At 37.9% G+C, this 26,274-nt stretch overlaps 1 protein-coding gene across 5 annotated transcripts in view; it reads right to left on the bottom strand.

The window, feature by feature from the left end:
* The window catches only part of TTBK2 (tau tubulin kinase 2), a 166,055-nt gene that overhangs the window by 114,208 nt on the left and 25,573 nt on the right, over window positions 1–26,274 (bottom strand). For 2 of the 5 annotated variants that reach the window (XM_045448015.1, XM_045448014.1), the window contains exons 2-3: window positions 17,334–17,469; window positions 7,365–7,512 (exon numbers count right to left, since the gene is read on the bottom strand). In XM_045448015.1, coding sequence (XP_045303971.1) covers window positions 7,365–7,512; window positions 17,334–17,402 — 217 coding nt within the window. In that variant the 5' untranslated portion in view covers window positions 17,403–17,469. Of the gene's footprint in view, window positions 1–7,364; window positions 7,513–17,333; window positions 17,470–26,274 lie in introns of those variants that run through there. The other 3 variants (XM_045448018.1, XM_045448017.1, XM_045448019.1) reach the window with 2 other exon arrangements.

Raw genomic sequence — 26,274 nt, 5'->3', positions numbered from 1 at the left:
ATATAAAAACAGGGAGGGGGACAAAACAGAAGAGACTCATATTTATGGAGAACAAACTGAGGGCTACTGGAGGAGTGTGGGCAGGGGGGGGATGGGCTAAACGGGTAAGGAGCACTAAGGAATCTACTGTTGCACTATATGCTAACTAATTTGGATGTAAATTTTTAAAAATAAAAAATTAAATTAAATTAAAAAAAGAGGACTGACAAGGAAGAAACTGTAAAGTCTCTTGATTCAAGAACCTTCTAAAGGATTTACTCTCAAACTTGTGTGTGCGTTAGAATGACCAAGAAAGCTGAAGAAGGCAGCTCACAGACTCTGAATCTGTTAAGTCTCTGAGTGGGAACTCCTTTTCCTTTTGACAAGATCTTCAGATGCTTTGGATACAGAGCAAATTTAAGAATCACCTTATTAAATACTCCTAGAGGCTAAAAGTGCCTATTTATCCAAGGTGAGAACCTTCTAAACTGGAAGATTTTCACTGTGTCTAAAAAAAAACCATTCTCTTCATTAAATTTGCATATTCTTATGCAGTCTCGGGATAAAAGCATAACACTAAAGGTTAAATATGAACCTGGAATAATTATTTGACAGAAAATTACTAACTGCCAAGAAATAACTGATATTAGAGTTTAAACATGAATGGTTCATTTAAAGTTTTCTTAAATTAGACTTATATTTTATTAAAATTTTCTATTCAGATTTGTTATAAATACAAGGAAAACTTGTAAACAATTTTGGACACATTGAGAAATACTTAAATATAATTAAACAGAATTTTTCATTTGTAAAAAAAAATTTTTTTTATAAAAAAATTAAACAATTCAGGGGCTCCCAGGTGGCTCAGTCAGTTTAGCAGCCAACTCTTGACTTCGGCTTAGGTCATGATCTCATGGTCCTGGGATGGAGCCCTGGCATCGGGCTCCACAATGAGTACATTGCCTGTTTGGGATTCTCTCTCTAGTTCTCTCTCTGCTCTTCCTCTGTGTGTGCACACACTATCTCTCTCAAAATAAATAAACTTAAAAAAAAAATAATTCAAACACATTAAAAAGTACACATTAAGAATAAACCAGACAGAATCTAGTGGTTATTAAAACCTATTGAGAAAAATGTGTTGGCCCAATAGCAACTAGTGCCCTAGGGCCATATTGTAATCTCAATTATTTCCCAATAAAAGGAAATAGGGCTTCCTGGAGAAACAGAGTTCCAGATTCCAACAATAGCATGGGGGAAAGTTCAAGGAAAGCCTGAAATATGGCCTGCGCCAGAAAGGAAAGATGATATCAAAGAACACTGGAGTTAGAAAGACACAGCAACCAACTTGAAAGGGCTTCCACTAGCCAAACACACGAAAATTTGAGCATCAAAATAACAATGACTGCAATGAGTTGAAATAAAATACATAAAAATCCTTGAGTTCATGGTGATTCTGGAAACAAAAACAAAAACAAAAACAAAAAAATTCACCGGTCATATATGGCATAAAGCTCATTATTCTGAGAATTGGAAAATAAAAGGATCAAAAATCAAGTCTTGGGGCGCCTGGGTGGCGCAGTCGGTTAAGCGTCCGACTTCAGCCAGGTCACGATCTCGCGGTCCGTGAGTTCGAGCCCCGCGTCGGGCTCTGGGCTGATGGCTCAGAGCCTGGAGCCTGTTTCCGATTCTGTGTCTCCCTCTCTCTCTGCCCCTCCCCCATTCATGCTCTGTCTCTCTCTGTCCCAAAAATAAATAAACGTTGAAAAAAAAAAAATTAAAAAAAAAAAAAATCAAGTCTTTACCCTGCCCTTCTTATAGCAACTATGTTTCGGGGGAAACACAGAGCTGATGAAATAAAGTTCTAACTTGATAGAATAGTTCCACTTCAGAAATTTGGTAGAAATAAAAGAATCAGAAAAATCACTATTTTGTAACCCCTATGGAAACAATATATCCAGACAATGTACTCTTGCCAAAAACAACAGCAATCACAACATGAATCTCACCGATGCTCTATATATCTACTACCAGTTCATAGGAAACACAGAGGCTAGAGAAACATGTTAAAAGGCACCCCAAGTATGTGATTAGCCAAATCCAGAATTTGGACTATTCTATAGAATAGAACTAAGAACTTCATTTCTCCAACAAATAAATGCAGGGGCACCTGGGTGGCTCAGTCAGTTAAGCATCCGGTTAAGCATCTGACTCTTGATTTGGGCTCAGGTCATGGTCTGATGGTTCATGAGTTCAGGCCCTGCGTCGGGGCCTGCCTGGAATGGTTAGGTTCACACAGCAGTGGATGGTGGAGTTGGTCCTAATTCCTCAGGTGTCACTTTTTTTGTCAACTACAACTGATGTTTTTCTATATATTATACTTCTGCCACTTCCCACTGGTCAATGCTATAGTCAAGAGTCAAAGCATGCCTCTCAGTCCTGCTCACTCACCAGTTCCTTCCCTCCCCATCAGTGCTGACAAGGTATCAATAGGCCTCAAAGACAGAACAATAGGATATTTTTGATACAATGGGAAAAATTAAACACTGCATAGATTTTAGATGGTATTGAGGAATAACTTGTATTTGATAGGTGTTTAAAACTACTGTTTATGTTATATTAAAAAAAGGAGCACCTTACCACAAATTATAGATCTTAGTTATAATAATATATCAATACTGGCTCACCAATTATAACAAACATATCCCAGAAGCAGCACCAGGATGCAGAAACAACCTAGCATTTCTTAAATATTTCTTAAATATTACTCCAGCAAGGTGGCAAAGAGTGTTGAAGGAGTAGGATATAGCTGCAACAGGACTGGCCAAGTGCTGATACATCAAAGTTGAGTACTGGGTACAAAGAATGTTCTTTATATAATTATTTCCATCTTTGTGTATATTTAAATTTTTTCATAATAAAAATTAGGGAAAATAGCAAAGTTAAGATTTGCCTGTCTTGCTGAAGGATTATAGCTATGTATCAAAATTTTATAAATGGAATAGGAATCTTTATAAAAAGCATTGATGATAGGTTTCTGAGGTGCTACAGAATTACTGGTGATCAATTTGAAGTCATGAGACAGAAGGTTTTTTCCTCTTACACCAGCAGTGCAAATAAAACTATACTTACTAAAAAGACCAAAAACAAAAAAAAATGGTATAGTGAGATACAACTCAAGAGGGCCATTAAAATGGAGAAGTGAAGATAGCTAGGATATTGCTACAAACATGTATTGAAGATGGGAGAAAAGAAAGGAAAAGGAATCTAACAGACGAGGGAGGCAATTATCCCCTTAGCTCTAAGTTTCAAAGCAATTGAATTGAAAAAGGTTCGAAAACAGTAAAGTCCAAATGGAGACAAGGAAGAAACAAATAAATTATACACAGATATATATTACTAAAAAGAAAAGCTTATTAAGTTGTACGGTTCTATTTACTAGGATACTTTACAAAATAATAACTAAGTGTAGACGTACTATCTAGTACTAGAAGTACTGCCTAGAGACATGGTTTAGTCTAGTAGCAACTAACGCATTCAAACATATTTTTATTTATTTATTTAAGTTTATTTATTTATTTTGTGAGAGAGAGAGAGAGAGAGAGAGAAAGAGAACACACAAGCAGGGAGGGGGCAGAGACAAAGGGAAAGAAAGAATCCCAAGCAGGCTCTGTGCTGTCAGTACAGAACCCAACACAGGGCTGGAACTCATGAACCACAAGATCATGACATGAACCGAAATCAAAAGTTGGACACTTAACCAACTGAGCCACCGTCCCTCAAACACATTTTTAAAAACCAAGTACAATTCAGGAGTCAAACTTGACTCAATAGAGAATTGTAGGATACATCCAGAATGGTTCAGAAAGCTGTGAAAATAGAGTAATCTGAGACAGTAGCATAGGGAGGTGATTTAGAAGAAAAGATGGGGTAAAACGCTAAGGCCTTCACACTTCAGGGCCGGTGAGAAAGGATCATACTAGTAATGAGAGTTCTGCATGAGCTAAGGAAATACAGGGTTAGACTGAGAGAAAATTGAGAACTGAAGGAATCCAGGAAAAAAAAAAACTGTGAGAATTTTGAAAAGGGGGATTGATGTATTACAAGGAATAAAACTTAGGGCTCTGGCTAAATTCACCTTAAAATATCTTTTTATCTTATGAAGAAACAAATCCTTATACTACCTATCAAAAATTGAACATCAGTTAAAAACCAACCAATCTTGGGGCACCTGGGTGGCGCAGTCGGTTAAGCGTCCGACTTCAGCCAGGTCACGATCTCGCGGTCCGCGAGTTTGAGCCCCGCGTCGGGCTCTGGGCTGATGGCTCAGAGCCTGGAGCCTGCTTCCGATTCTGTGTCTCCCTCTCTCTCTGCCCCTCCCCCGTTCATGCTCTGTCTCTCTCTGTCCCAAAAATAAATAAACGTTGAAAAAAAAAAAAAAATTAAAAAAAAAAAAAAAACAACCAATCCTGGGGCACCTGGTGGCACAGTGGGTTAAGCATTCGACTCTGGCTCAGTTAATGATCTCACAGTTTGTGAGTTTGAGCCCCGCATCAGGCTTTGCACTGACAGCTCAAAGCCTGGAGCCTGCTTTGGATTCTGTGTCTCCCTCCCTCTCTGCCCCTCCCCCACTCACACTCTGTCTCTTGCTTTCTCTCAAAAATAAACATTAAAAAAAAATCTAAAACCAACCAATCCTTTAAAGGGTTAGCCTCTGGTTGTATATCTTCCCCTTATACACTTAGCCTTTTTATTGGGGTCAGTGAGTAAGAAGTCATTATATCAAAAGGAAGGCAAGCAAGTCAGCCCCATAAAAATGTTCTCAAAAAGGCCCAAATTCTAAAGCACTTTCAACAAAAAGAAGTTGTGAAGCATTAAATACGCAGAAGGCATAAGTGAGAAAGCCAAGAAGACTCAAGAGCTGCCTCATTGAAATACAGACCATAGAAGTGAAAACTTAAAAACAAAAGAAGAAATACAGACCAGAAAATAAAAACCCATTTATTTTTGGAAAGTGAAGGATTCTGAGAACTAGGATGTGGTTATAAGTGGGTAGAAAAAACATGTCAGTTAATAGTATGAAAGATAAAATAGCCAGAAAGAGAAGGAGAGCCTCAGCATCTAAGGGTTTAGCATTAAAGTTGGGCACCTGGGTGGCTCAGTCGGTTAAGCGTCCGACTTCGGTTCAGGTCACAATGTCACAGTTTGTGAGTTTGAGCCCCGCGTTGGGCTCTGTGCTGACAGCTCAGAGGCTGGGGCCTGCTTCAGATTCTGTGTCTCCCTCTCTCTCTGCCCCTCCCCTGCTCACATTCTGTCTCTCCCAAAAATAAACAAACATTATTTTCTTCCCCTTCCCTTCCCCCATGTCTTCTAAGTTTCTCAAATTCCACGTATGAGTGAAAACATATATGTCCTTCTCTGACTGACTTATTTCACTTAGCATTCTACCCTCCAGTTCCATCAATGTTGTTGCAAATGTCAAGATTTCATTCTTTCTCATTGCCAAATACTATTCCATTGTGTATATAAACCACACCTTCTTTATCCATTCATCAGTTGATGGACATTTGGGCTGTTTCCATAATGTGGCAAACAGAGAGGGAGGCAAACCATAAGAGATTATTAAATACAGAGAACAAACTGAGGGTTGATGGGGGGGAGGAGAAAATGGGTGATGGGCATTGAGGACGGCACTTGTTGGGACGAGAACTGGTGCTGCACTTAAGCGATGAAGCATGGGAATCTACTTCTGAAGCCAAGACCACACTGTATACACTGTATGTTAGCTAACTTGACAATAAATTATATTTTAAAAAATAATAATAAATAAACATTAAATTTTTTTAAAAAGCTACTGAAGTTATCTTCAGGCTTTATCCCATAGAATCCTGGGTAAACTGCGGTCAAAATAGGCAAGAAACCTACTGAAAGACCTATGGAGCTATATCCTGCCTCACCTGGAAACATCTTCCCAGGGCCAAGTAGGAGAAAGGTGAAATGGCACTGTGCAGGCCACACTGATGCTGACATATCCTTTATGAGCTTGTCTGAGAGTCAAAGAGATCTGCTAAGATCTGAGCAACCCAGGAATTGGTAGCTCCAGCCGCACCTATTTGTGTGGCCTCTATGTCAATGAGCTGAGAACAGCTCCAAAGAATCAGGGAGTACGGAGAAAAGGTGAAAAAAAAAGAGAGCACCATCTTTTCCCCTACTCTTCCTTCTCCAGTTATGTTTCTTCTAATAGGTATTGATTTATCCACCGCTTTCCTAATTTCTCATGTTTTGGGAAAGCTAATTTTGGACTAAAAAATAACTATTAAACAGATCTATAATTTTATTAGCATCAGGCTCTAATCAAACGAGCCAATTGTTAGAGAAACCTGGATAATCAGAAAGCTTAGGCAAAGGGCAATGATTAAAAGAACAGACATTGCCAGAATACATAATACACACACACTTCATTAACTTAACACAAACTAGTTTACTAGAATTCCAAACATCAAGAATTCACAAAGAGAGCACATTCACCCTAGAGACTACACAGCCATGAATTTGAAGGTCCTAGGCTACACAGCATTTTGTGCTTGCTATTTCTACCAACTACAGTTATTTCTACTAATTCTAGCAACTTCCTTTGCTCTATATGTTACCACTAAATTCCTTTAGATACTAATGAATGTCCCATAACAATATCAAACCGTCTAGAGCTTAACAAGATCATTTAATGTGCTAATAACCCCATTTAATTGATTCAGACAAAACATTTAAATATGAGTAATATCAGATTACATCATTAAGCTGAAGATACAAAGATGAATATAAACTAGCAATAAATTCAGGGTATTACATGACTGGGTTAAAGTCAGAAACAAACTTATTTATCCTTGTAGTAAGAAATAGGAACCCAAGTAGAAAACAGATCTCAAAAATGACAACAGGGCAAGAAAAAGTTATCCACACAACAAATAGTATTATTTTTAATCCATCCTGCAGTATGATTTGAAGGCAGCTTCCTTAGTGATTAAAGCATATTTACACCCAATGACATGAGTAGAAACAACTCAGAGGTATTCATGTTTAGTGGTTTAAAAAAAAAAAAAAAAGGCAAATTTTTACCAAAATAGACTTACAAAAACACTTTCTAAAGCAGAATGTTTTAGGTAATTCACTCTGTCATCCTTGTTCACCATAAAAAGGAATTCCCAAAGTCCAATTAGCCTAAGCAATCAGTATCTCCACTCCTACTAGCTAGTGATAAAATTTCCAAGAGAAAAATGCTAAGCATTGTTTATTCCTGATTATTCATTAATAGTTTGAGAATGTAACTGAGGTTTAGAAAGGTAACAACAAATTATAAATTGTTTGGTGTATCATACAAAATAGCTTACCTTGTAGTTTTTTCAGTACAGCAACCTCCATTTTCAGAACTTGTTTTGGTTGTTGAGCTGATTCTACCTTCAGTGCAACATTTTCCCTGGTAAGCATGTCCAAGGCATCGTAAATTTCTCCAAAGCCCCCACCCCCAATCTTCCTCAACTGCAGGGGAAATAAGAACATACACACATAAAATTACTAGAACATTCTAATTGGAAACCAATTCATCTCTTGTATATAATTTTACTATCCCTATTTGAGGATAAAAGATCTCAATATCGTTAAATTAACTGCACATATGCCAAGAAAACAAATGCCTAGAAATACCATCAAAACCTTTTCCCATGGTTTTGCCCACAAAAGGTAATGAAATTATTTCAGCCACAATTTTAAATTTTAGTCTACAGCATCAAAAATGTCACAAAAAAGCACAGCACCTGAAAGTTTCGCTTGCCACAAATGCCCCCCAACAACCAGATATGTTATTTTAATTCTAGGGCAACATTTGTAAACTTTTAAACCACAAAATCTTTTTGCCAATCAAAGTCATATCTGGACCCCAGCTGAGATGTGTATGTGCAGAGGCTGGAGGTGGGAGTGAGGCAACCAGAGCCCAGCCTTCTCAGCACCACTTATCCTCCCCTCTGAGGCACTGAGCACACTCCACAGAAGAGACAGAAAACTCCTGTTCTAAACTATCCCAGAGTTCACTATATAACTATATGCTCAGATAAGACAAAGTCTAATCAAATAAAACACCTTCAACAAACACTTAACATCCTTCCTGATAAAATGTATTAACTTAACTAGGGAATACCAGGATCTCTGTCTGAGTACTACAAGCAAGTTCTCAAGTGTTAGTGACAACTAAACCTGTAGAGCTATGAGCACCAAGGTGGGTAGTATACTTCAAACCAGATGTGGCACGGAATTAGCGTTCTTCCATTTCCTGAAGGTCTTCTCCTTTCCACATTATCAAACACCTAAGATGTGATGTAAAGCAGGCAGTCCTCACTGGAGGCACAAGGGTCCTAAATCCTAACTACCCCAGAGGACTCACTTTAAGCTCTATTTCTTTCAAGAACACTGCATTACTGATTACCTCCAGGCAGATTTCTCTATCTTCTGAATCTCTATAGGAATTATTTGCTTAATCATTTAATCATTTTACTAAGCTAAACACCTCAGATATCACTTGTATTAATACACTATGCTATTTTTTGACTTTCCACTGTCAATGTCCTAGCTCCCTACAGTGAAACTAAGTTTCTTCAGAAACAGCCACACCTTTCTATTTTTTTGTTTCCCTTACAGCAAGTGGCTAAGTGGTAACTACATAATTATTGCTAAATAACTACTCATTGCTTTGTATATAAGAGCCATAATCCTTTATTCCAGTTGGGTGATGGGAAGAGATGGCATGAGAAATTCCAGTATGAGCGCAGGATTAAAATAAAGTTCCAGAACTTCATTTCAGTTAAATTGTTTTTTGTTGGGCCCTGATTGATACTTACAATTCTTAATATCTATTAAACAAAGCCTAGTATAACTTTAAAAATCCATAAGCAATACCAAAGGGACATTTTTCTAATTATGGACAGTGGTGAGAGGTACCTTCATGTTTTACCTCACAACAACCTTACCAAATGACAGAACAGAAAATCTAGACCAAAGTAATGATTTTGCTCCTTGGTCTACTCCTATAATGTCATCTCAACAATAGTGGGAACATTAATATTTTTTACTGAGCTTGACAAAGCATTAAGACATCATCAATGTTTATAAAGCAGAAAGCTAGAGGCAGTTTAGTATGATGGGGGTATGTAGATTAGGGAAAGAATGGTGGTAAGGCCTGTGGCAGACTTTGTTTCCTAAAGATGATCACAACAATATCACCCATTCCTTTTGCTCTTCTTCAGTGTGACCTTGCCCCTCACCCAAGATACAGCATCCATTCCCCACCCTCTTAAATATGGGTTAATCTTGTGGCTGCTTTAACCAACAGAACATGGTGAAGTAATACTGCCCCAGCCCTGAGAACAGCCCTTAACCAGCCCTGCAGTTTCTGTTTCCTGTCTCTCAAAAGCCAGCTACCATATAAAAAGTGTGACCATCTGAGAAGCCACAGACCTGTGAAGAGGTCCTAGAAAATAAGTTACCAGGGATGACAGGGGGAGGATTAGGGAACCAAGGACCTTCAAGTCACCAAACAGCCCACTTGGAAGTTGGATCCTCTAACCCACCCAACCCTGCCCCGTGCCACATGGTTAAGAGACGAACTGGGGCGCCTGGGTGGCTCAGTCGGTTGAGAGTCCGACTTCGGCTCAGGTCATGATCTCACAGTCTGTGAGTTCGAGCCCTGCGTCGGGCTCTGTGCTGACAGCTCAGAGCCTGGACCCTGTTTCAGATTCTGTGTCTCCCTCTCTCTGACCCTCCCCTGTTCATGCTCTGTCTCTCCCTGTCTCAAAAATAAATAAAAATGTTAAAAAAAATTAAAAAAAAAATTGACTATCAGGCAAACTTATCTCAAATTCCTAATCCACAAAATTATACGTAAAAAAATGATTGTTTTTTAAGCCTCTAAATTTTTTTTTTTAATATATGAAATTTATTGTCAAATTGGTTTCCATACAACACCCAGTGCTCATCCCAAAAGGTGCCCTCCTCAATACCCATCACCCACCCTCCCCTCCCTCCCACCCCCATCAACCCCCAGTTTGTTCTCAGTTTTTAACAGTCTCTTATGCTTTGGCTCTCTCCCACTCGAACCTCTTTTTTTTTTTTTTTTCTTTTTTCCTCCCCCTCCCCCATGGGTTCCTGTCAAGTTTCTCAGGATCCACATAAGAGTGAAACCATATGGTATCTGTCTTTCTCTGTATGGCTTATTTCACTTAGCATCACACTCTCCATTTCCATCCACGTTGCTACAAAAGGCCATATTTCATTTTTTCTCATTGCCACGTAGTATTCCATTGTGTATATAAACCACAATTTTTTTATCCATTCATCAGTTGATGGACATTTAGGCTCTTTCCATAATTTGGCTATTGTTGAGAGTGCTGCTATGAACATTGGGGTACAAGTGCCCCTATGCATCACTACTCCTGTATCCCTTGGATAAATTCCTAGCAGTGCTATTGCTGGGTCATAGGGTAGGTCTATTTTTAATTTTCTGAGGAACCTCCACACTGTTTTCCAGAGCGGCTGCACCAATTTGCATTCCCACCAACAGTGCAAGAGGGTTCCCGTTTCTCCACATCCTCTCCAGCATCTAGAGTCTCCTGATTTGTTCATTTTGGCCACTCTGACTGGCGTGAGGTGATACCTGAGTGTGGTTTTGATTTGTATTTCTCTGATAAGGAGCGACGCTGAACATCTTTTCAAGTGCCTGTTGGCCATCCGGATGTCTTCTTTAGAGAAGTGTCTATTCATGTTTTCTGCCCATTTCTTCACTGGGTTATTTGTTTTTCGGGTGTGGAGTTTGGTGAGCTCTTTATAGATTTTGGATACTAGCCCTTTGTCCGATATGTCATTTGCAAATATCTTTTCCCATTCCGTTGGTTGCCTTTTAGTTTTGTTGGTTGTTTCCTTTGCTGTGCAGAAGCTTTTTATCTTCATAAGGTCCCAGTAATTCACTTTTGCTTTTAATTCCCTTGCCTTTGGGGATGTGTCGAGTAAGAGATTGCTGCGGCTGAGGTCAGAGAGGTCTTTTCCTGCTTTCTCCTCTAAGGTTTTGATGGTTTCCTGTCTCACATTCAGGTCCTTCATCCGTTTTGAGTTTATTTTTGTGAATGGTGTGAGAAAGTGGTCTAGTTTCAACCTTCTGCATGTTGCTGTCCAGTTCTCCCAGCACCATTTGTTAAAGAGGCTGTCTTTTTTCCATTGGATGTTCTTTCCTGCTTTGTCAAAGATGAGTTGGCCATACGTTTGTGGGTCTAGTTCTGGGGTTTCTATTCTATTCCATTGGTCTATGTGTCTGTTTTTGTGCCAATACCATGCTGTCTTGATGATGACAGCTTTGTAGTAGAGGCTAAAGTCTGGGATTGTGATGCCTCCTGCTTTGGTCTTCTTCTTCAAAATTCCTTTGGCTATTCGGGGCCTTTTGTGGTTCCATATGAATTTTAGGATTGCTTGTTCTAGTTTCGAGAAGAATGCTGGTGCAATTTTGATTGGGATTGCATTGAATGTGTAGATAGCTTTGGGTAGTATTGACATTTTGACAATATTTATTTTTCCAATCCATAAGCAGGGAATGTCTTTCCATTTCTTTAAATCTTCTTCAATTTCCTTCGTAAGCTTTCTATAGTTTTCAGCATACAGATCCTTTGCATCTTTGGTTAGATTTATTCCTAGGTATTTTATGCTTCTTGGTGCAATTGTGAATGGGATCAGTTTCTTTATTTGTCTTTCTGTTGCTTCATTGTTAGTGTATAAGAATGCAACTGATTTCTGTACATTGATTTTGTATCCTGCAACTTTGCTGAATTCATGTATCAATTCTAGCAGACTTTTGGTGGAGTCTATCGGATTTTCCATGTATAATATCATGTCATCTGCAAAGAGCGAAAGCTTGACTTCATCTTTGCCAATTTTGATGCCTTTGATTTCCTTTTGTTGTCTGATTGCTGATGCTAGAACTTCCAGCACTATGTTAAACAACAGCGGTGAGGGTGGACATCCCTGTCGTGTTCCTGATCTCAGGGGAAAAGCTCTCAGTTTTTCCCCGTTGAGGATGATGTTAGCTGTGGGCTTTTCATAAATGGCTTTTATGATCTTTAAGTATGTTCCTTCTATCCCGACTTTCTCAAGGGTTTTTATTAAGAAAGGGTGCTGGATTTTGTCAAAGGCCTTTTCTGCATCGATTGACAGGATCATATGGTTCTTCTCTTTTTTTTTGTTAATGTGATGTATCACGTTGATTGATTTGCGAATGTTGAACCAGCCCTGCATCCCAGGAATGAATCCCACTTGATCATGGTGAATAATTCTTTTTATATGCCGTTGAATTTGATTTGCTAGTATCTTATTGAGAATTTTTGCATCCATATTCATCAGGGATATTGGCCGGTAGTTCTCTTTTTTTACTGGGTCTCTGTCTGGTTTAGGAATCAAAGTAATACTGGCTTCATAGAATGAGTCTGGAAGTTTTCCTTCCCTTTCTATTTCTTGGAATAGCTTGAGAAGGATAGGTATTATCTCTGCTTTAAATGTCTGGTAGAACTCCCCTGGGAAGCCATCTGGTCCTGGACTCTTATTTGTTGGGAGATTTTTGATAACCGATTCAATTTCTTCGCTGGTTATGGGTCTGTTCAAGCTTTCTATTTCCTCCTGATTGAGTTTTGGAAGAGTATGGGTGTTCAGGAATTTGTCCATTTCTTCCAGGTTGTCCAATTTGTTGGCATATAATTTTTCATAGTATTCCCTGATAATTGTTTGTATCTCTGAGGGATTGGTTGTAATCATTCCATTTTCATTCATGATTTTATCTATTTGGGTCATCTCCCTTTTCTTTTTGAGAAGCCTGGCTAGAGGTTTGTCAATTTTGTTTATTTTTTCAAAAAACCAACTCTTGGTTTCGTTGATCTGCTCTACAGTTTTTTTAGACTCTATATTGTTTATTTCTGCTCTGATGTTTATTATTTCTCTTCTTCTGCTGGGTTTAGGCTGCCTTTGCTGTTCTGCTTCTATTTCCTTTAGGTGTGCTGTTAGATTTTGTATTTGGGATTTTTCTTGTTTCTTGAGATAGGCCTGGATTGCAATGTATTTTCCTCTCAGGACTGCCTTCGCTGCGTCCCAAAGCGTTTGGATTGTTGTATTTTCATTTTCGTTTGTTTCCATATATTTTTAAATTTCTTCTCTAATTGCCTGGTTGACCCACTCATTCGTTAGTAGGGTGTTCTTTAACCTCCATGCTTTTGGAGGTTTTCCAGACTTTTTTCTGTGGTTGATTTCAAGCTTCATAGCATTGTGGTCTGAAAGTATGCATGGTATAATTTCAATTCTGGTAAACTTATGAAGGGCTGTTTTGTGACCCAGTATATGATCTATCTTGGAGAATGTTCCATGTGCACTCGAGAAGAAAGTATATTCTGTTGCTTTGGGATGCAGAGTTCTAAATATATCTGTCAAGTCCATCTGATCCAATGTATCATTCAGGGCCCTTGTTTCTTTATTGATCGTGTGTCTAGATGATCTATCCATTTCTGTAAGTGGGGTGTTAAAGTCCCCTGCAATTACCACATTCTTATCAATAAGGTTGCTTATGTTTATGAGTAGTTGTTTTATATATTTGGGGGCTCCGGTATTCGGCGCATAGACATTTATAATTGTTAGCTCTTCCTGATGGATAGACCCTGTAACTATTATATAATGTCCTTCTTCATCTCTTGTTACAGCCTTTAATTTAAAGTCTAGTTTGTCTGATATAAGTATGGCTACTCCAGCTTTCTTTTGGCTTCCAGTAGCATGATAAATAGTTCTCCATCCCCTCACTCTCAATCTAAAGGTGTCCTCAGGTCTAAAATGAGTCTCTTGGAGACAGCAAATAGATGGGTCTTGTTTTTTTATCCATTCTGATACCCTATGTCTTTTGGTTGGCGCATTTAGTCCATTTACATTCAGTGTTATTATAGAAAGATACGGGTTTAGAGTCATTGTGATGTCTGTATGTTTTATGCTTGTAGTGATGTCTCTGGTACTTTGTCTCACAGGGTCCCCCTTAGGATCTCTTGTAGGGCTGGTTTAGTGGTGACAAATTCCTTCAGTTTTTGTTTGTTTGGGAAGACCTTTATCTCTCCTTCTATTCTAAATGACAGACTTGCTGGATAAAGGATTTTCGGCTGCATATTTTTTCTGTCTAGCACACTGAAAATCTCGTGCCAATTCTTTCTGGCCTGCCAAGTTTCAAAAGAGAGATCAGTCACGAGTCTTATAGGTCTCCCTTTATATGTGAGGGCACGTTTACCCCTTGCTGCTTTCAGAATTTTCTCTTTATCCTTGTATTTTGCCAGTTTCACTATGATATGTCGTGCAGAAGATCGATTCAAGTTACGTCTGAAGGGAGTTCTCTGTGCCTCTTGGATTTCAATGCCTTTTTCCTTCCCCAGTTCAGGGAAGTTCTCAGCTATTATTTCTTCAAGTACCCCTTCAGCACCTTTCCCTCTCTCTTCCTCCTCTGGGATACCAATTATGCGTATATTATTTCTTTTTAGTGTATCACTTAGTTCTCTAATTTTCCCCTCATACTCCTGGATTTTTTTATCTCTCTTTTTCTCAGCTTCCTCTTTTTCCATAACTTTATCTTCTAGTTCACCTATTCTCTCCTCTGCCTCTTCAATCCGAGCCGTGGTGGTTTCCATTTTGTTTTGCATTTCATTTAAAGTGTTTTTCAGCTCCTCGTGACTGTTCCTTAGTCCCTTGATCTCTGTAGCAAGAGATTCTCTGCTGTCCTCTATGCTGTTTTCAAGCCCGGGGATTAATTTTATGACTATTATTCTAAATTCACTTTCTGTTATATTATTTAAATCCTTTTTGATCAGCTTAAGCCTCTAAATTTTGATGCAGTTTGTTCATAATGGTAGATAACCAAAACACCATCCATAACAATGAGACTATTTCTTACTAAAATGCTACTATGCCTCCCAAATTTGGGGGACATGTTTGATACGTATATTAGTTCTAATTATCAGGACAGAGCAACTAAGCCAGGCATAGCTTCATTTGTCACCTTTTGATATGTCTACTGGAAACAGCCAAACTTTATCACAGCACTTAATACAAAACACCAAAGAAACACTCATTTCTGACTTACATAAAAGATTACTAATTGTAATCTTCCTGCACCAATCCATGATGACAACATGATTCTTTTCTTACATTTACTCAAGTAAATTTTCAAAGCCAACTGATTTGCCTAATTGGTTAAAACACTGTATCATAGAAACAAAATTTGTATTTCTAAAGGAAGAATCTTCTTTTTCCAATCTGTTGATAAACTAAGGAAACCACTATAACAACTTTCCTACACCTGGTAATGAACAAAACTCTGATTAAAATACATATTTAAATACATCTGAAACAAAAATTGTTCCTTGAAGAGCAGAGAAGATGGCAGATTCCAAGCCCAGGACAAGGAAGATATCAAAGGACTATTAGGATCATGTTGAAAGACTCAAGAGACAACTTGAAGGGTGTCCTCCCTCAGTCAAATGAGACAGTTTAGGGATCAATAAGGATAGTAATGACAACTGACTGAAACATATGAAATATGCTTAAATCCATGCATTCTTGACTACCTATTTTTAAAAATCTCATTGGTCACTTTTGGAAAATGCCAGGGAACCAATTCATTATTTTGAAAACTGGTAAATTAAGAAAAAGAATTAAGCATTTATTCTCTTTTCCTAATCAAAATGTACCTCAGGACAACCAAATAGTTGACAACAAAAAATTCCTCTTTGTAGATGTACTTTAAAAAATGAAGGAATGACAGGAGTGCCTGGGTGGCTCAGTGGGTTGAGCATCCATTTTGGCTCAGGTCATGATATCTTGGTTGTAAGACTGAGCCCCATGTCAGGTTCTGCATTGAGTGTGGAGTCTGCTTCAGATTCTCTCTCTCTCCCTCTTCCCCACTTGCACACGTGTGCACTCTCTCTTTCTCTCTCTCAAGATAAATAAACAAACATTTAAAAAATGAAGGAATAACAAACGCTCAATAATCTGCAATTAACAGACCTAGAAAATGATGATCAGGACTGCTAAAATGAGAATGGCCAATAGGACACACAATGTCTTGATGGGTGATAAGACATTATGTGCCTCCTATTGAAAGATCACAATACCCTTTATGAAAAAAAAAAAACAAAAAACACCGCCAACTCAATAAACAAACCTGAACTTAGATCTAATCAAACCCCAATAAATAACAATTTGGGGATGCCTGGGTGGCTCAGTTGGTTAAGTGCCCGACTCCTGATTTCAGCTCAGGTCATGATCTCATAGTTCCTGAGATCGAGTCCCACACTGGGGGTTGTCGGTGCAGAGCCTGCCTGGGATTCTCTCTATCTCTCTCTGCTGCTCCCCTGCTTTCTCTCCCTCTCACACAAAATAAATAAACTTCTAAAAATAAGTAAATAAATAAGAATTTACATAAAATACATGAGACAGAGAAACCTATTAATACCACACAGAAGAAATCAGAAAAATCCAAACTGTGAAATTCTACAGGTAAATGACCAAGTTTCTTCCATAAATAAACTGTGAGGAACAAAAGCAAGATGAAAAGAAATCTAGAAATTAAAAGATATTTAAGTGATGTCAACCAATTGCAACACCCAGGCTTTATTTGGATTTGATTCAAACCATTAAAAATAATTTACAATAGGGGAAATGTGAAAGCTGGAAGGATACTTAATGACATTAAAAAATTATTACTTTTTTAGATGTGATAATATTATGACTACATTTTTAAAAGAATTTTTAACCTTTAGAGATACATAATTGTAGTACACACAGAAGAAATACCAGGGTAAAAGATTTGCTTCAAAATATTCCGGGAGGGAGGTTAAAGAGATAAAACAAGACTGACTATAAATTAATAACTACTTAAGCTGGGGCATGAGTATATAAAGGTTAATTATATCAGTCTCACTACTTTTATGTATGCTTACAATTTTCCTTAATAAAAAGTTCAAAACTTTTTTAAAAGAGAAGTTCACTGTACTGTATTTTTTTTTTTCATTTGTCTTTCTCTAAGTATACTTTTTTCTACCTTACTCAGCATTAGCTATCAGTGGTTAGGAAAACTGACTACTGTATAAAGCAAGAATTATTGTATAAACAAGACAATCACAGGAAAATAACTGAAAACTGATTCAGGCATATTAGCAATATATATATTATTTCCTAAGGAAATCCTATTTTTATCAAGATACCAAAAACTACCCCACATGTTGTGTCTCTCTCAATCTAAGAGAGATACCCACCACTTTCCATCTTTCTTTGACCAAGATTCCAACACTGAGAATATCCGGCTGCTCTCCTCCTCCACTCATTGCAATTCACTGATGTGATAGAACGGTTATACAGGCATCCAGCTCCCAAGGGTGGTTTCCATTTAACCTAAAACAAAAGAAACAGCAGCAGCATATCAGGGCTAATTAATTAACACAAACATTCCAGGACCAAGTAGCACCATTAATTCTATACATTAATTAGGTTGCTTTGTTGGAAAGGGAGTAAAAACACCACAAACTCGGTTCCAAAATCTGTTTAGTGCTTATATAAAAAAAAAGTACCTTTCCATTAAAGATGCCCATGACATTACAAAGACATTACATTACAACACAGATATAATTTCAATAACTGAGATTGCTAAACTATAGAGCAAGCATGGTGTCAATGACAATTGACCTAGACAGACCACCACCCTAACTACAACATATTGCTAAAGAAAAAGACATGGTACCTAACTTACAACAGCTTATAGTTTAATAGGTTGTAACTTAGAGCTTATCATCATCAGAGCTAATAAAATTTTAACATTACATAATGTACAAAATGCATTCAAAATGCATAGGAAATAAACATGAGCCACAGAAATGTACTGTTGATCAGTTCTAATACAATGATATTTAAAGAAAAAGAGGATAATAATATGAACAGCATACCTACAGAAAATGAAAATAAGCAGAAAAATCTGGCCTAAAGGAGATAAGGAGATGACAACATAAATCATAATTAGAAATTAGGAAGACATAAAAAGAAACCTGAGCTAACTCAGAAAAGGATCAGAAATGAAGAGGAGACACATGAGAAAACACCATACAAATCAAGGAAGAAAAAAAAGAAGAAAACGAAAACCACATTTAAAAGCAAAAGTGACAAATAAAAGGCAAAGTAAATACAAAATACATATTATAGAAGGCCCCCAAAAAGAAAACCCATGCTAGGAAATAGAACAAATACTAGCCACTATAATACAAAAAATTTCTCTAAATTAAAAGAAAAAGGCTAAATTTGCATACTGAAATGGTATATCACTGGGATATTCTTGGGTATACCCAGGTATACCTGGGAAAACAACCCAGGAGATCAACATCAACACGCAGTCTAATAAAACTACTGGATTTCAAGGGGGAAAAAATCATCACCATCTGTGCAGACAGTCCAAATTACTTAAAAGGTAAAGAAAACAGACACTGGCACTGACAATAGACATTAGCACAAACAGTTTACACCAGCAGACAATGAAATTATACATTTAAATATCTAAGCCAAAGATGTTCTACCCAGCCAAATTAACTTCCATAGCTAAAGGAAACAAACAGTTATGAAACACAGAACTCAAAGAACACTGTTCCCAGGAAATGCCCCTAAGAATCAACTATGTAACAAGCATCAGACAATCAAGGAATTATGGTAGAAGATCTGGCGTGAGGAATGGCGTGAAAAGGCCTAAAAGCAATGATAACCCAGTAGCAATGAGTACCTCTGCCTTCGGATTGTGGACTTTAATTTTTTTTTTTTTCAACGTTTATTTATTTTTGGGACAGAGAGAGACTGAGCATGAACGGGGGAGGGGCAGAGAGAGAGGGAGACACAGAATCGGAAACAGGCTCCAGGCTCTGAGCCATCAGCCCAGAACCCGACGCGGGGCTCGAACTCACGGACCACGAGATCGTGACCTGGCTGAAGTCGGACGCTCAACCGACTGCGCCACCCAGGCGCCCCCAGATTGTGGACTTTAAACATCACCTCCCACTAAAAGAAATCAGGGCTTCCTGGAGAAATAGCTTTTTCCAGGTCTGACACAGGAAATTGTACACAATGAACTTGAGATATCTTGTCAAATCAGAAAGCAACAAAATATCAACAATACTACTACAGGCAAGTCAAAGGAAATCAGAGCCAGGCAAAAGGATTCTCATATGCCAAATTTCTCCCTTAAGCATATACAAGAGTGGTGACTACAATGATTGGAAAATATAAAAAATACAAATACCAATAGTTCATAATGACACTCAAAAAAGAGAAAGAGAGGCGGCTGGGTGGTTCAGGTGGCTGAGCATCTGACTATTGGTTTTGGCTCAGGTCCTGACCCTAGGGTCATGGGATGGAGCCCTGTGTGGGCATGGAGCCTGCTTGGGATTCTGTCTCTCCCTCTGCCCTTCTCCCCCGCTCGCATGCAGTCTCTCTCTTTCTCTCTCTAAAATAAACAACAACAAAAAAAAAGTAAAAAGAAAATTCCTCTTTGGCCATCCTGTGGAGGTTGCCAGAGTACAACTTATTACTCTGAACACTGATAATGAAACAAAGAATCATGGATTTATCGTGCCTTTCTGGTATGAACAGTATCTGGGGGAAACTAAGGAGATGAATTTTTTCCTCAAAGAATAATCACAGCTAATAAATGCTAGAAGAAATGACAGAATTAGAAAATCACCATTTTCCATGGGGTGTCTGGGTGGCTCAGTCGGTTAAGCATCCGACTTCGGTTCAGGTCGTGATCTTGAAGTTCTTGAGTTTGAGCCACACATTAGGTTCTATGCTGACAGCTCAGAGTCTGGAGCCTACTTCGGATTCTCTCTCTCTCTCTCTCTCTCTCTCTCTCTCTCTCTGCCTCTTCCCTGCTTACACTCTCTCAAAAATAAACATTAAAAAAAGAAAAAAAGAAAAAAAAGAAAATCACCGTTTTCCAAATCCAAAGGTAGATGGGGAACTTTAATATGAAAGATTAAGTTGAACCCACCAATCAATCTTTTTTTGTTTTAAATTTAAATTTATTTTGGGGGGAGGGTGAGAGCCAGAGAGCACAGGGGGATCAGAGAGAGAGGAAGAGAGAGAGAGAATCCCAAGCAGGCTCCATGCCACAAATGCAGAGCCCAACGGGGGACTCAAACTCACAAACCATGAGATCATGACCTGAGCCAAAATCAAGAGTCAGATGCTCAACCAACTGAGCCATCCAGGAACCACCCCCCCCCCCCAACCACCAATCAAGCTTAACATCACTAAAAAGCAAGACAATGAAACATAAGTGCTTCCTGATATTCTGCAACAAAATTTTCTCAGCACCACCTATGCTACAAAAGTCCCTCACCTAAAAAAAAATTTCAAAACTAAATTTAATCAATATTCTAGATTTAATTATCATTTAAAAAAATAAGGGGAACAAAGGCATATGTTAAATGCCAACCTGAGAATACAGTAAGCTAAATCCATGATACTGAAGATTCTAAAGGACAAAATGACCAGTTTATCCAACAAATAAATGGTATGGAAAATAAAAGGCCTTACACTATACATTACAAGAAACAATATACATCTCAAACTAAGGCAACAACTAGCAATCAGAAAAACTGAGTAGGATATAATATTAAGGAATAACTGATAATTTTCTAGAGTGTAACAATAGTGGTATGGTTATGTTTAAAAAGTCTTTCTCAGACAGATACCATATGTTTTCACTCTTATGTGGATCCTGAGAAAATTAACAGAAACCCATGGGGGAGGGGAAGGAAAAAAAAAAAAAAAGAGGTTAGAGTGGGAAAGAGCCAAAGCATAAGAGACTCTTAAAAACTGAGAACAAACTGAGGGCTGATGGGGGGTGGGAGGGAGGGGAGGGTGGGTGATGGGTATTGAGGAGGGCATCTTTTGGGATGAGCACTGGGTGTTGTATGGAAACCAATTTGACAATAAATTTCAAAAAATAAAATAAAATAAAATAAAATAAAAAGTCTTTCTCTGTCAGAGACACATAAACTACCAATGTACAAAGTGAAAAAAGGTCTTGAATTTGCCCTAATTCACTGTAAGGGGAAAAAGAGTTACTGTGTTAGGGGTGGAGAATTAGATGAGGTAAGAATGGTAAAATTTTTATAATTTTTCTAACTGTATGATGGGTACATGGGAATTCACTATACTATCTATTTCTGTGTATGTTTGCAATATTTATATATTAGAAGAAAAAAAAAGTGCATAGGTTAAAAATATCTAGAGTCTTTTTTAACAAACAGTACTGTGATAACTAAACATCCAATGCAAAAGAATGAACTTGTACCCCCATCTAATATCATATACAAAAATTAACTCAAAATGTATCAAAGACATAAAAGTGAAAGCTACAATTATAAAACTCTTGGAGAAGAAAACAAAGGCATAAATCTTTATGACCTTGGACTAGGCAATGATTTCTTAAATAGGATACTGAAAGTACAACAAACCAAAAAGAAAAAAAAAAAGATAAATTGAACTTCATCAAAATTTTTAAAATTTATGTTAAAAGACAACCTAGAAGAAAAAAACTGCAAACTATATTATCTGATAAAGGGCTAATGCCCAGAATATATAAAGAACAATTCAACAACCCAAAAAGGACAAACAACTCGATTTAAAAATGGGCAAAGGACCTAAACAAATAATTCTCCAAAGAAGGCATACATATGGCTAAAAAAGCATATTAAAAGATGCTCAACATCTCTATCATTGGATAAATGCAATTCAAAACCTCATGAGAAATCACCGCATAATCACTAGGACGGTTACTATTAAAAACAGGCAATCAGTTGTTTAACATAGTGTTGGAAGTTCTAGCATCAGCAATCAGACAACAAAAGGAAATCAAAAGCATCAAAATTGGCAAAGATGAAGTCAAGCTTTCACTTTTTGCAGATGACATGATACTATACATGGAAAACCCGATAGACTCCACCAAAAATCTGATAGAACTGATACATGAATTCAGCAAAGTCGCAGGATACAAAATCAATGTACAGAAATCAGTTGCATTCTTATACATTAATAACAAAGTAACAGACAAATAAACTGGTCCCATTCACAACGGCACCAAGAAGCATAAAATACCTAGGAATAAACCTAACCAAAGATGTAAAAGATCTGTATGCTGAAAACTATAGAAAGCTTATGAAGGAAATTGAAGATACAAAGAAATAGAAAAACATTCTGTGTTCATGGATTGGAAGAATAAATACTGTTAAAATGGCAATACTACCCAAAGCAATCTACACATTCAATGCAATTCCAATCAAAATTGCACCAGCATTCTTCTCGAAGCTAGAACAAGCAATCCTAAAATTTGTATGGAACCACAAAAGACCCCGAATAGCCAAAGTAATACTGATGAAGAAAACCAAAGCAGGAGACATCACAATCCCAGACTAAATTTAGCCTCTACTACAAAGCTGTAATCATCAAGATAGCATGGTATTGGCACAAAAACAGACACATAGACCAATGGAATAGAATAGAAACCCCAGAACTGGACCCAGAAATGTACGGCCAACTAATCTTTGACAAAGCAGGAAAGAGTATCCAATGGAAAAAAGACAGTCTCTAACGAATGGTGCTGGGAGAACTGGACAGCAACATGCAGAAGGTTGAAACTAGACCACTTTCTTACACCATTCACAAAAATAAACTCAAAACGGATGAAGGACCTGAATGTGAGACAGGAAACCATCAAAACCCTAGAGGACAAAGCAGGAAAAAACCTCTCTGACCTCAGCCGCAGCATTTTCATACTTGACACATCTCCAAAGGCAAGGGAATTAAAAGCAAAAATAAACTATTGGGACCTCATCAAGATAAAAAGCTTCTGCACTGCAAAGGAAACAATCAACAAAACTAAAAGGTAACCGACGGAATGGGAAAAGATATTTGCAAATGACATATCGGATAAAGGGCTAGTATCCAAAATCTATAAAGAACTCACCAAACTCCACACCCGAAAAACAAATAATCCAGTGAAGAAATGGGCAGAAGACATGAATAGACACTTCTCTAAAGAAGACATCCAGATGACCAACAGGCACATGAAAAGATGCTCAACGTCACTCCTCATCAGGGAAATACAAATCAAAACCACACTGAGATATCACCTCATGCCAGTCAGAGTGGCTAAAATGAACAAATCAGGAGACTACAGATGCTGGAGAGGATGTGGAGAAATGGGAACCAGCACTTTCAACAATAGCCAAATTATGGAAAGAGCCTAAATGTCCATCAACTGATGAATGGATAAAGAAATTGTGGTTTATATACACAATGGAATACTACTTGGCAATGAGAAAGAATGAAATATGGCCTTTTGTAGCAATGTGGATGGAACTGGAGACTGTTATGCCAAGTGAAATGAGTCATACAGAGAAAGACAGATACCATATGTTTTCACTCTTATGTGGATCCTGAGAAACTTAACAGAAGACCATGGAGGAGGGGAAGGGGGAAAAAAAAGTTACAGAGAGGGAAGGAGGAAAACCATAAGAGACTCTTAAAAACTGAGAATAAATTGAGGGTTGATGGGGGGTGGGAAGGAGGGGAAAGTGGGTGATGGGCATTGAGGAGGGCACCTGTTGGGATGAGCACTGGGTGTTGCATGGAAACCAATTCGACAATAAATTTCATATTAAAAAAATAAATATAAATAAATGTAGAAAAAGAAAAAATAAGCAATCAAACAGAACTAATAAGTATTGGAGAGGATACAGAAAGTAAAATATAAAAGTAAAATAGTGGCAAAGTAAAATATAAAAACGTAAAAACAGCCACTATGAAACACACAGTATGGCAGTTCTTCAAAACATTAAACATACATTTCCCACATGATTCTGCAATTCCAATGCTGGGTATATATCCCCTCAGATTGAAAACAATGTCTCAAACAGGTATTTGTGCACTCAAGTTCAGAGCAGCATTATTCACAATAGCCAAAACATGGATACAGCCCCAATGTCCATCAACAAATGAATGGATTTAAAAAATGTGGTATAGAAAAAAAAAATGTGGTATATGCATACAATGGAATATTATTTAGCCTTAAAAAAAGGAAATCCTGACATGCTACAACATGAATGAACCTTGAGAACATTATACTGAGTGAAATAAACCAGTCACAAAAGGACAAATACTCTTATGTATCCACTTATATGAAGGATTTAGAGTAGTCCAAATCACAGACAGAAAAAGTAGAATGGTGGTTACTAGGAGCAGGAAGGTAGGGAAAAAGGGGAAGTGTTGTTCAGTAGGTATAGAATTTCAGTTTTGCAAGAGGAAAGAGTTATGGAAATCTGTTTTACAACAACGTGAATATATTTAACACTAATGATCTGTCTGCTTAAAAATGGTTAAGATGGTATATTTTATATTTTCTTTACCATAGTAAAAAAGCAAAGCAAAAGGAAAGGAAAGGAAAGGAAAGGAAACGAGACGAGACGAGAAGAGAAGAGAAGAGAAGAAAAAAAGAAAAGAAAGGATGGTATGGGCCCAAGGTGGGGAAACTGGTAACATTCAGCATGATAATATACATTTAAACTCTAAACCAGTAATTATACTTCAAGAAATCTATTCCAAAGATACCACGACAAAAAATGTGAAATGACTTCTTCACAATACTTTTCACTGTAACACTACTTACAATCACAAGACTAGGAAAAAAAAAAAAAACCTAACAGCCCATCAATAGGGGATTAATGGAATGATATGGTTCATCTGTGTAATGGAATACTAGTCCAGGAATAAGAGAGATGTTGATACAGTGATTTTCAGGATATACTGTTAAGTAAAAAAAACCAAGATGCAGTAAAGTATTTACAGTATGCTACTTTTGTGTTAAAAGAAGATAAATGTTAAACTTATTAACTTATTTGCTTTTTTAAAAAGGAAAAGAAAAAAAGATAAGCCAAAAAATGATGAAAATGATTCCCTATAGCAGAGGTCACTGTATTGTTGGAAAAAGGCCAGATAGTAAATATTTCAGTCTTTTCAAGCCATATAATCCTTGTGATAGCTACTCAACTCTGCTGTTACAGCACAAAAGAAGCTATAGATGATATGTAAACAAATGAGTATGGCTGTGACAAAACATTATTTGCAAAAAGAGCTAGGTAGCCAAATCTGGCTTACAGGCTGTTGTTTGTCAACCTTTTCTCAAACGAATGGAGAAAACAGAATAGAAGGGATAAGAATGGGAGTCAGACTTCTATGGATCTATTTTAAAACGTAGGTTTGATTTTAAAATCAAAATCAGGGGCGCCTGGGTGGCGCAGTCGGTTAAGCATCCGACTTCAGCCAGGTCACGATCTCGCGGTCCGTGAGTTCGAGCCCCGCGTCGGGCTCTGGGCTGATGGCTCAGAGCCTGGAGCCTGTTTCCGATTCTGTGTCTCCCTCTCTCTCTGCCCCTCCCCCGTTCATGCTCTGTCTCTCTCTGTCCCAAAAATAAATAAACGTTGAAAAAAAAAAAATTAAAAAAAAAAAAATCAAAATCATTGGAGCACTAGGGTAGCTCAGGTGTTGAGCATCTGACTCTTGGTTTCAGCTCAGGTCATGATCCCAGGGTCATGAGATTAAGCCCAGCATTGGATGAGCTTGGAGCCTACTTAACATGCACTCCCCTCCCTCTTTCTCCCTGCCCCTCTCCCTTGCTCTCCAAAATTAAAAAAAAAAAAAAAAAAAAATTAAACCAAAATCATTGTTTTGCATGAGAAAAAACTATTATAATTAAATTCCAAGTTCAAGAAAGTAACTTTCCAATAGTAATCTTCAGAGCTGGCTTTAAACTCATCCTCGTCGGGGCGCCTGGGTGGCGCAGTCGGTTAAGCATCCGACTTCAGCCAGGTCACGATCTCGCGGTCCGTGAGTTTGAGCCCCGCGTCAGGCTCTGGGCTGACGGCTCAGAGCCTGGAGCCTGTTTCCGATTCTGTGTCTCCCTCTCTCTCTGCCCCTCCCCCGTTCATGCTCTGTCTCTCTCTGTCCCAAAAATAAATAAACGTTGAAAAAAAAAAACAATTAAACTCATCCTCGTCTATCAATAATAGGTATGAATAAGTGACCACACTTCAGAAAGTCTACTAATTAGGGGATGCCTGGGTGGCTCAGTTGGTTAAGGGTCTGGCTCTGGATTTCGGCTCA

Source organism: Leopardus geoffroyi, chromosome B3 (assembly GCF_018350155.1).
Source record: "Leopardus geoffroyi isolate Oge1 chromosome B3, O.geoffroyi_Oge1_pat1.0, whole genome shotgun sequence".
NCBI lineage: Eukaryota > Metazoa > Chordata > Mammalia > Carnivora > Felidae > Leopardus > Leopardus geoffroyi.
This window is presented reverse-complemented; position numbering and strand designations above follow the sequence as displayed.